Raw genomic sequence first — 12,239 nt, 5'->3', positions numbered from 1 at the left:
TCGGGCGAGCAGGTGCGGGCAGCGATCTTTTGAAGAGCATGCATTTAGTTTTACTAGCATTTAAGAGCAGTTGGAGACCACGGAAGGAGTGTTGTATGGCATTGAAGCTCGTTTGGAGGTTTGTTAACAGTGTCCAAAGAAGGGCCAGATGTATACAGAAGCGGGCTAATCACTTCACCGGCTCTCTGTTCTGTCATAGATCCATCTTCAGCATGGGAAAGCGGCAGAGTATAACCTTAACCAGGCAAACAAAGCCTAGCTTGACCCCAATGGAATGGAGAAGACTTTACTTATTGGATGCAGGTGAACAGTCCATGTTGTCTGACTGGTTCAGTGTAATTACAAATGAAAAAGGTTTCCACTTGAGTCCAAATATCATTTAGGAGTCATTCCCTACAATGGGGAGATTCAAACTATTTTGGCCCTCAGTGAAAGTGATCCAAGTTTCTTACCTCAGGAAATTTATATTGAGTTATGGTTTGGATTCAATTATGTTACACATACTCAATACATTCTAATTAACTGTGTGGAAAATAAGTGACTCTTCCCCCCCACAGTTGGTAAGAATCACAAGCACCATGTGTAATTTAAAAACTTCAGTTGTTGTTAGGGACTTACATGACTGCGTGTGGATTCTGCAGCATACATGCTTTCGGTCCAAAAGTGGTCACAGGACTTGGTCCATGTAGAGACTGATTTCTCCTGAAACATTTGAATGACAAAGAGAAACAGGCAAGTGATTATTCTTATACTGATAACCAAAATGAAAATAATTCCAGTAGTCTGGTCTTTCTCAAATCAAACCCTTCTGGTTCCTCCCCTGTGTTTAGGTGAAAATAGCTACTTTTTTTTTTTTTTTTAAAGGTCAGAAAGTAATAGCTATACACTACCAGTCAAAAGTTTTAGAACACCTACCCATTCAAGGGTGTCTTTATTTTTTACATTGTAGAATAGTGAAGCCATCAAAACTATGAAATAGCACATATGGAATCATGTAGTACCCAAAAAAGTGCCAAACAAAAATATATTCTTCAAAATAACCACCCTTTGCCTTGATGACAGCTTTGCACACTCGTGGCATTCTCTAAACCAGCTTCACCTGGAATGCTTTTCCAACAGTCTTGGGAGTTAAATTTTTTTTGTATATATTGATTATCCGAAACATACAATATACTTGCAGTGAAGCCGCTCAACAACGACACCATACCAGTCATCCAACAGACTCCCATTCAGAGCGACACACAGAAGAATCCAGGGTCAATGCCCTGCTCAAGGGCACGTTGACAGATCTCCCACCAGGCGAAAAAACGTGAACCCTAACCCTCCAAGATCCCCCCACAGTTCCCCAATAGCTGTCCCTCAACCATTCAAGACCCCTCCCACAGCCCCCCCACCAAGAAGAAGAATTTAAAAAATACATTCCCCACCCACAAGAACCCCCCAATGCACCAACAACCAAGAGAATGAACTACAGAGAAAATAGGAAGAGACAGAAGAAAACAGCAAACAATGCAAAGAAAATGTATATATAATACATTTAAAACAAAGGACATCAAGGACAACTTGACAGTTGAAGAGCACTTTTTTCCAGTCCTGTCTGGTCCAGCAATGGTGGATTTGTGCCCATAGAGAACGTTGTTGCCGGTGATGTCTGGTGAGGACCTGCCTTACAACAGGCCTACAAGCCCTCAGTCCAGCCTCTCTCAGTCTATTGCGGACAGTCAGAGCACTGATGGAGGGATTGTGCATTCCTGGTGTAACTCGGGCAGTTGTTGCCATCCTGTACCTGTACCGCAGGTGTGATATTTGGATGTACCGATCCTGTGCAGGTGTTGGTACACGTGGTCTGCCACTGCGAGGACGATCAGCTGTCCGTCCTGTCTCCCTGTAGCGCTGTCTTAGGCGTCTCACAGTACGGACATTGCAATTTATTGCACAGGCCACATCTGCAGTCCTCACGCCTCCTTGCAGCATGCCTAAGGCACGTTCACGCAGATCAGCAGGGACCCTGGGCATCTTTCTTGGTGTTTTTCCAGAGTCCGTAGAAAGACCTCTTTAGTGTCCTAAGTTTTCATAACTAACCTTAATTGCCTACCGTCTGTAAGCTGTTAGTGTCTTAATGACCGCTCGACAGGTGCATGTTCATTAATTGTTTATGGTTCATTGAACAAGCATGGGAAACAGTGTTTAAACCCTTTACAATGAAGATCTGTGAAGTTATTTGGATTTTTAAGAATTATCTTTGAAAGACAGGGTCCTGACAAAGGAACGTTTCTTTTTTTGCTGGGTTTGTTCTATCTTTTCAGGGGGATGAAATTGAAATTATAGCCAGGTCTGCAAAGCTTGTTTGTTTTTTGTTTTTTTTTTGAATATTTTATTTTTGCATTTTCCAATTAACAACATTCAAGACAAACGTGAAAAGATATTAGACAACAATAGGACAAAGTGACAATAACAGATGAGCGTAACAAAGAAAGAAAAAATAAAACAAATTATAATTATATATACAGACATACAATAAAAAAAAAAATTATAATGAGACATTGGATCATATGGTCACCTGCCGTAGGCTACATATTATACGTTACGTGTGAAACATTATATAAGGATAATATAGAGATTCATTCAATGTGATTAATAGCATTAAGGCATTCCACAAATTAACTTAAGGCACACCTGTCAATTGAAAAGCATTCCAGGTGACTACCCCATGAAGCTGGTTGAGAGAATGCCAAGAGTGAGCAAAGCTGTCATTTAGACAAAGGGTGGCTATTTGAAGAACCTCAAATATATTTTGATTTGTTGAACACTTTTTTGGTTACTACATGATTCCGTGTGTTACTTCATAGTTTTGATGTCCTCACTATTATTCTGCAATGTAGAAAATAAAAACTCTTGAATGAGTAGGTGTTAACTTTTGAACGGTAGTGTAAATGTGTCGAGACACCTCAGGATACCCTTTCAAAATAATTTATGAAACCTCAAACCATGAGAAGAATGCATACTAAGCCCTGGGTCTGTTAGTTTGTTATGAAACAATAATGTACCCATCCTGCATAGGCTAGGCCTACATTTTCAACATCCTCTCATTTACAATGAGAGGTTGCAAAATAATTGCCGCTCTAAGTATTATATTTTGACAATTCTACTGCCATGTTGTGTTGTTAAAGGGGGGGCAATTTTCAGGAGACGTTGGAACATGTCTTCAGATACAGGTATGATTAATTTCTAGGACTGGTAATACACATTATTTTGGAAGGAAGTCAAATTAAATATGATATTATGCAACACCCTCATCACCCATCTGAAATGTCTAAGCTTAACCAATTGAGAAATACTATTCATCTCAAACACTGATTAAAACTTTAATGTCCAACCTCAGCTTTGGAAATACTGCAACAGCGAATAATGAAACAGGAACATAATAAATTAGGCTGCAACCAAAGAAACATTCCGTTTCACACACAGTGACCTTTTATCTTCTAAGTTCTCAAATACAGATAGTAAGCCAGCCTCAAGAGTGCAGCAGTGGAAAAATCCTGAACTCATATTTTCTCAAATTCATTAAAATACCAGTACTTAGATTGTATTAGGGGTGAATGGCCATTTCCAATTGGGCTAAATGAGTTCACCTGCTCTGATGGCGCTGGATAAGAGGACTGCCTCTCTTAGAAGGCCCTCTGGTCAGTCAGGTCACGTGACTCAGGTTAGCAAATCCTATTAGCTGTCTGGTTCTGAAGGTTCGCTATCTGTTACTACACTACAGGCTGCAGACAAACACACGGTGTTTGTGTGTGTGATGCTTAAGACTATGATAATTCACGGAGGGCTCAGCTGGTAGTTGCCATCACACACACTCCCTCCACTCCCTGCATCATCCACCGTGGGGAAATACACTTGATGTGTCGTTTCCTGGAAACCTCTGCTCTGGTTGTCTGAGGGACTATACAGTATTTCACATTTGAGATGGTGCAATTTCAAACCACGGACATGTCGTAATGGGCTGCGTATATGTGCTCTCTGTCAACCTCAAACCACACTGCAAAAGAGAGGCTAGCACATTTAGGCCTACCAAGACGGAATAAATTAAGTGTGAAAGTGGCAATTTATGGGTCTGTGTGTTATCTGAAAAGCATTGCACACCAGGAAATCTCTTATGTTGATTCAACTGTCATACTCACTACCATATGACAGATGCCTCATTCTCAGTTGCTAAAACACAGTTTTGCCAACACCAGATGTTCATAATCATGGTTGTAGCATGCAGGATTCTCCAACAAGGTAGTGGTGCTGCTGAGTACGGCACAGGGGGGGGCTAAAAGTTATTAACTGCCTGTATCTGCTATTTTGTGCATTCTAGAGCATTTATTTTTTACCCTATTTGGATGTGGTGCCTGGCCTAAAATGAAAAGTACAAAATTGTGCACAAAACCAAATTTTTAAAAACGCAACAATTTCACAGAGTTAGAGTTTATATAAGGAAATCAGTCAATTTAAAATTCATTAGGCCCTAATATATGGATTTCACATGACTAGGCAGCAGTGCAGCCATGGGTGGGCATAGGCCCACCCACTGGGGAGCAAGGCCCAGCCAATACGAATGAGTTTTTCCCCCACAAAAGGGCTTTACAACAGACAGAAACACTCCTCAGTTTCATCAGCCGTCCGAGTGGCTGGTCTCAGACGATCCCACAGGTGAAGCAGCCGGATGTGGAGGTCCTGGGGTGGCGTGGTCTACGGTTGTGAGGCCAGTTGGACGTACTGTCAAATTCTTTAAAACAACGTTGGAGGCAGCTTATGGTAGAGAAAGTAACAAATTCTCTGGCAACAGCTCTGGTGGACGTTCCTGCTGTCAGAATGCCAATTACACGCTCCCTCAACTTGAAATATCTGTGGCATCGTGTTGTGTGACATAACTGCACATTTTAGAATGGCCTTTTATTGTCCCCAGCACAAGAAACATTTTTACTAACAGGGATGTAAACAAATGTGCACAAATTGAGAGAAATAAGCTTTTTGTGCGTATGGAACACTTCTGGGGTCATTAATTTCATCCCATTAAACACGGGACCAACAATTTACATGTTGCGTTTTTATATATATATTTTCTTAATTACATAGTGGCGCAGCCAATCCACAGGGTGGCGCAGTGCCACAGTTACATTCTTTGGGGAGAAACCTGGCAACCCCAGAAGTGTGCATATACAATTTGCGCATACACATTGAAAATGAAAAAGGCAATGTGAATAACCAAAAAATAGGGTAGTGAGAAAACCAAGAGTGACTTTAAATTTGATTGTTCCATCGTTTATTTTAGTATTCCACACGGTGAAGTGAAAACGGGGTGATAATACGGTACCTGTAGTCGCAAGCAGTGGCAGATGAGGTGCTCAAGCTGCGGGTCTTTCTGGTGCGGATGGCCAGGCCACGGGCGGGGGTCTCCCCACTATCGAAGTCAGAACAGCAGTAGGGGACAGCCTCCACTCCAACCTGCTCTCCAGTTTCCATCTCAAATCACAGTCTGATAGGAAACACACAGGCCAAGAGGGGACAAAAATGGAGGCGTCAGGTCTACACAGTCAACAAGGCAGGGTAACAGGTTGCCTTCAAAAGTGTGTCTCTTTTACGGTTTACATAGCCCAGAGTTTAACCTTATATGATATGAGTCTATAAGCTTCAGCTTTGGGCTACTGTTGACAAACGCCAAATGATACAGCCGCTAGCTTAGAACGCAAGGTCAGCGTACCTAGTACTCATGCAAGATAAACTTAAGCATGTTGTCTTTTTGGTAACGTTATAGCATGTATGTGCAACATTTAGCATACAAAGTATCTAGCTAGTCAGTGGCATATGACAAACTTTGAAAACACCTTGAACTTATATCTGTATGTATGTATGGAGGCTCAAGAAATTGCATAGGAACACCGACTGTGCAGATTACATTACCCATGAAGTATTACTAGCTACATATCATATTGCGTTGATCATTCTTTCAGCATTACGTTAGCTAGATAGCTAGCTAGTGAAAGAGATTTGCGTCAGTTCAAATCTGGCATCAGGACAAAATGTGATTCATAGTCACCGAATATATTTTAAGTATTTTAATTAAACTCAAACGATAAATGGTAAATGCAATTTTCGTATATACGGGTTCACTGGATCTCCGCGCAGGGTAGATCAGAGAACTGTGGAATGTACTCAAAATAGTAGTTTTATACTATGACAAGTTTATTCTCAACTTGTCCAGTTGGCCTATCATAGTAGAGGTTTAGCATGGTTCATACTCTTGCTCCTCCTTTGTGGGCCCCCAAACTTGTCCAAGCCCCTTGGCGTTTTCCTTCTCCACATCTGGTTGTTGGGTAGAGCAGCTCCATCTTGTGTCCCCCTCGACCATTCACTGAAACAGTTCCTAATATGGTATTGTCCAGTATTCTAAACTCCTGGTTGGTCTAGAGAGATCCTCCCCTCTCCAGACTGTCCACAGCTTTTATGGCCTGTGGTGGTCAGTTTTTACACACCTACCCCCCTCTGTATTGTGTGTGTGTGTGCAACAAAACATCATTCACCTTCAATCAATATGCTAACAGCCTATAGTGCCTAAACATAAATCCTAACACTAGTTACATATAAAGTGAAATGTGATTGCAAGCCAGTCAACACATTGTTTTCTTGCTAGCTAGCTACTGCAGAACTAATAACGAGATATAGCTACCTTGCTAGCTACCTGTTACAGCTAAGTTAGCTAGCTCGCTTTTCCAAAATAGTCTAACCACTGCTGGTATGACAAGTAACTTGGTTAGTACTAGTGCATCTCTTGTCATGGAGCCTACTACGGCAAGGTTATTAAACCCCGCTTGTATGGCAATTAATCTAGCCAATGTTTAGGTGGTGGGCCGTACAAGCCATCTGCTTTAGTTTTTGAGATGATCACTGTCGATGGAGGAGCTGGTTTATACATAGTGTATATTTATTTCTTCTGAACACATTTGTTGGTTGGCAATGTCAATTCTTCCAAATTATTCCTAAATACCTACATTTTATGTTTGCTAGCTGGACAGGCAAACACTGCTTAGTACTACACTGTAAACCAATCACAACACCTGTACTATCCATGGTACTATTGTTGCTAAATACGTCTGCCAATGACATGATCCATACCAAAGGCAGATAACAGTTGGTGACAGCTCGAGAGATCTCCGTTCGACAAACTGCTCTATCAGGTAAAGTATTTTATTTAGTTGTAGTAACAGAATCATTATACCATCAATGCAAGCTGTAAAATGACTCCAAACAACCTTAGTAAAGTAGCTATCTTGCTAGTTAGCTAGCTAATTACAACAAGTAGATCTGTTGCTAGCTAGCAGGAGAAGATAGCTTTATCACTAGCTAGTATGTCATTCCGGGACAAGGAGCATTTTAGCTATCAGTTTATTCCAAGTAATAATTTAAGACCACAAAAATCTATAGGACAAGTATTGTAAAGCTAATACAGTCATCAAGTCAGGACACACTAATTAAATTCATAATGACAAGATATGCCACATGATCCCAGTCAATAGTTGGAGGATGATTGCAGAGCACCCTGCCTCAGACTGTCAGGATGTAAATTTTCAAGCTCACGAACTACATTCCTTTGCTGTGGTGATTTATTTGAATTATTCTTGTCTCACATGATCTATCCAGCTCTCCTGTGTCCTGCTCCCAGAGATCAACCAAGTGCTATTCACCAAGCATGGGCTGATTCATTCACCTGTGAGGAGAACCATCCTACTGCAGTTTGAACTAGCACTGCCCTCTTTAGATATTGGGACCACGTATGTATTTTCCTGTTGTCTTTCTTTGTGGGTTTTGTCTTACACAGCATAGTGCATTTTGAAGTTGAAGAACACCAACTACAGATACACAAGCTTGTTTTTGAGCACCTCAAATTCAATATAGAATCAGTCTGACAAGTGACAAACAGATTCTACTATTGTTACATGCAGTGGTAAGAATTCTATTGTCCCTCCAGGCTTTTGCCATAGATGGTAGAGTTGTCGTCTTTGGACCACACAAGCTTTAGATTGCATTCTGCTAAGGCACTTGTCTCTCTCTACATCGGTGACCAGGGTGGGATCATTTCGATATGCCTATGGGGCCTGGGCACACAAATTCTCCTAGAGAGAAGTGGGTAATACTGAAGCACGCATTGATGACAGTTCTACAGCCTCCATCAGAGACCCAGGCTTTTGACATAGATGGTAATGCTCTCATTTCTGGATTGCAACACTAAGATTGTGCCCTCCACCGCACTTGATATACATTGATTGGTATATTACACTATATTTAGATATTTCAAATGCTGCCTGAGACACCTTTGCTATGTCTACATATTAAATAAATGGTGAAACACTATTTGTGATTGTGTTCTTTGTTCGAATGTATATGCATAAAACGTACATTATGAAAAACATGTCTGTCAGGAGGAATGGGCCAAAATTCACCCAACTTATTGTGGGAAGCTTGTGGAAGGCTACCTGAAACGCTTGACCCAAGTTAAACAATGTAAAGGCAATGCTACCAGATACACTCAATTAGTATGTAAACTTCTGACCCACTGGGAATGTGATGAAAGAAATAAAAGCTTAAATAAAATCACTCTATTATTCTGACATTTCACATTCTTAAAATAAAGTGGTAATCCTAACTGACCTAAAACAGGGAATTTTTGTTGGATTAAATCTCAGTTTTTTTTGTGAAAAACTGAGATTAAATGTATTTGGCTAAGGTGTATGTAAACTTCCAACTTCAACTAAGTATCTTGATAATAAACTCAGGAAAAAGGAAACAGACCTTTGTCAGGACCCTGTCTTTCAAAGATAATTCGTAAAATTCCAAATAACTTCACAGATCTTCATTGTAAAGGGTTAAAATACTGTTTCCCATGCTTGGTCAATGAACCATAAACAATTAATGAACAAGCAACTGTGGAACGGTCGTTAAGACACTAACAGCTTACGGACGGTAGGCAATTAAGGTTACAGTTATGAAGATTTAGGACACTAAAGAGGCCTTTCTACAGACTCTGAAAAACACCAAAAAGAAAAAGATGCCCATGGTCCCTGCTTATCTGCGAGAACGTGCCTTAGGCATGCTGCAAGGAGGCATGAGGACTGCAGATGTGGACAGGGCAATAAATTGCCATGTCCGTACTGTGAGACGCCTAAGACAGCGCTACAGGGAAACAGGACGGAGAGCTGATCCTCCTCGCAGTGGCAGACCACGTGTAACAACACCTGCACAGGATCAGTACATCCAAATATCACACTGCCCGAGTTAGACCAGGAACGCACAATCCCTCAATCAGTGCTCAGACTGTCCGCGATAGGCTGGACTCAGGGCTTGTAGGCCTGTTGTAAGGCAGGTCCTCAGACATCACCGGCAACAACGTCGCCTATGGGCACACACCCACCGTCGCTGGACCAGACAGGACTGGCAAAAAGTGCTCTTCACTGACGAGTCACGGTTTTGTCTCACCAGGGGTGATGGTCGGATTCGCGTTTATCGTTGAAGAAATTAGCATTACACAGAGGCCTGTACTCTGTAGCGGGATCGATTTGGAAGTGGAGGGTCCATCATGGTCTGGAGCGGTGTGTCACTGAATAATCGCACTGAGCTTGTTGTCATTGCAGGCAATCTCAACGCTGTGTGTTACAGGGAAGACATCCTCCTCACTCATGTGGTACCCATCCTGCAGGCTCATCCTGACATGACCCTCCAGCATGACAATGCCACCAGCCATACTGCTCATTCTGTGTGTGATTTCCTGCAAGACAGGAATGTCAGTGTTCTGCCATGGCCAGCGACAAGCCCGGATCTCAATCCCATTGAGCACCTCTGGGACCTGTTCAATCGGAGGGTGAGGGCTAGGGCCATTCCCCCCCAGAAATGTCCGGGAACTTGCAGGTGCCTTTGGTGGAAGAGTGGGGTAACATCTCACAGCAAGAACTGGCAAATCAGGTGCAGTCCATGAGGAGGAGATGCACTGCAGTACTTAATGCAGCTGGTGGCCACACCAGATTCTGACTTACTTTTGATTTTGACCCCCGCTCCCCTTTGTTCAGGGACACATTATTCCATTTCTGTTAGTCACATGTCTGTGGAACTTGTTCAGTTTATGTCTCAGTTGTTGAATCATGTTCATACAAATATTTACACGTTAAGTTTGCTGAAAATAAACGCAGTTGACAGTGGGAGGACGGTTCTTTATTTTTTTGCTGAGTTTATATCGTGAGCTACTTGGCAATTCCCAGCCCTAGTATTGGGCAGTTTCTATTTGAGAAATAATCTGGTTTAGAAATCAAAATCTGGTCATTTAATTGCAGAGCGCATTGTACAACTGTTTTTAGATTAGTTCACATTGCAAGGTACGCTTATGTTATGCCATATGTATTGGCTAATATACATATGCAGCTGTCGTTTTTAAACCTGCATTCTAACATACAATCTTTCTATCTACATTATTTTGGTTGGATTTATATGAAAATTATGATTGAATGTTTAAGTCTGCAACTAGTTAATTTAAATTGAATTCACTGAGAAATAGCTCATGAAACACTAGCTTCCTAAGCAGGCACATCAAGACCATTCGTATAGCATACTGCACATTTCAAGTGCACCCAAACTAATATTTATGTTACGTCATTCAGTCTTTGGGAGCTAAAGTTAGTTAGTCTCTCTGACCCAAAACACAGACATGAAATAGTGATCCGAATGTGAGGCTGTATTTACATTTTAGTTGGGTAGAAGCAGGCCATTGGCTGCCTTCATCATGAGAGGTACGTACAGGAGTACTGATTGGTTCCAGGTTTACACGTTTGACTGAGCAGACAGTGTTGACACAGTTACTTTGTCTGAGAAAATGTGCATGAATTAAAGGTGCCAACAAATTCAACAGTAACCATAAGAATATTTCATTGTCGATTACAAAACAATGCTCTCCTTCCTCGACGTAGGTCGAGCAACCACTGTTTTCGGCGTCGGCTTTCAACCTACTGTATTTACCTAAACGTTAGTTCAATTAACAGCAACACAACAAGTACCTAGCTAAGCATGCTACCTAACTAGTTATCAAGCTAACTATCTAGTGAGCTATCTGATAGCAAATGTCAGGCTAAAAAGGTAGCTAACTAACCAGCTTCAACAGAGAAATCCGGACTAGCTGTCCAAGCTAACTTTTAAGCGCTAGCTAGCGTGTCTGATGGCTAGCAAGCAAACTCGGCTAGCTAGCTACTTTACATCAACGCCTTCAAGGTAGCTCACCGTTTGAGGTAACACGCCGTTATGATTTGACACGAAGAATTGGGGCCACACTGCCGAAAAGGCTCTCTTAACCTGCTATGAAAATCACTTCGTTTCGAAGTGGCGTGAAAAACGTTGGATCAAAGCTTCTCCATTACTGTTCCCTCGAACTGCCTCTTCTTCACTTATACGGTCTATGACTTGCCTGGCTACATATACGGTCTTCTGCTTCCTGGCAGAAAACTGTCTGACGTTCAATAGTTTCCAGCTGTATCCCCGCAGCAGCCTGTGACTTCTTCTTCGGGATAGTGTTGGCTGATCGCATCAAATTTAAGTTGCATACACCGCCACCTACTGTACTGGAGTGTGAGGCCATTCACGGCCTACCTATATTAAATTATTTGTGATACGGTACTATACAATTGGGGAAAAGGAAAAGTTACCCTGCCAACTATTAGCCCTTTCTAAAAAATAAAATACAAAACCACCTTATTCCACTTTTTACCCTATCTAATCCTACTCCAGACCACTCAACACCCCCTGCAACTGTTCTGAAGTAAAACCTCGCAATCCCAAGCATTTCTCTGCCACGGCCACCACAACCTCTATTTTCTGTGACTTTCGATCCACTTCTGCAATGCAATTGACAACCATAGCTATGAATGCCAATAAACCTACCTTACTGAAGCACATATTCTTCCCATAACTCTCTGCCTACTCACAGGAATCCTCTCAGGATCCCTCACCCTGTACCCATCTTCTTCTAACACTCTCTTCACTGCTACTCTGACCCTAGCAACCTCAACCTGCCTTTCTCTCACCGGACACCTCCCACCTCAAGCCCCATAGGCACCCCCACAACTTTCTCCACCAACACTACACATTTCTTTGTTTCATGCCCTCCTGCACACTTCTCACATCAAGGATTCTCCCTCCTACATAGTGCTGCAACATGTCCA

The 12,239-nt window shown here is 41.9% G+C and overlaps 1 protein-coding gene across 2 annotated transcripts in view; it reads right to left on the bottom strand.

The window, feature by feature from the left end:
- Positions 1–11,556, bottom strand: part of nadka (NAD kinase a) — a 32,752-nt gene extending 21,196 nt beyond the window's left edge. For both annotated transcript variants that reach the window (XM_039010844.1, XM_039010845.1), the window contains exons 1-3: positions 11,302–11,556; positions 5,360–5,521; positions 619–702 (exon numbers count right to left, since the gene is read on the bottom strand). In XM_039010844.1, coding sequence (XP_038866772.1) covers positions 619–702; positions 5,360–5,508 — 233 coding nt within the window. In that variant the 5' untranslated portion in view covers positions 5,509–5,521; positions 11,302–11,556. The remainder of the gene's footprint in view (positions 1–618; positions 703–5,359; positions 5,522–11,301) is intronic.
- Positions 11,557–12,239: the final 683 nt, after the last annotated feature.

Source organism: Salvelinus namaycush, chromosome 16, assembly GCF_016432855.1.
Source record: "Salvelinus namaycush isolate Seneca chromosome 16, SaNama_1.0, whole genome shotgun sequence".
Lineage (NCBI taxonomy): Eukaryota > Metazoa > Chordata > Actinopteri > Salmoniformes > Salmonidae > Salvelinus > Salvelinus namaycush.
The sequence above is the reverse complement of the archived record's forward strand: the minus strand, read 5'-3'. Positions and strand labels throughout refer to the sequence as shown.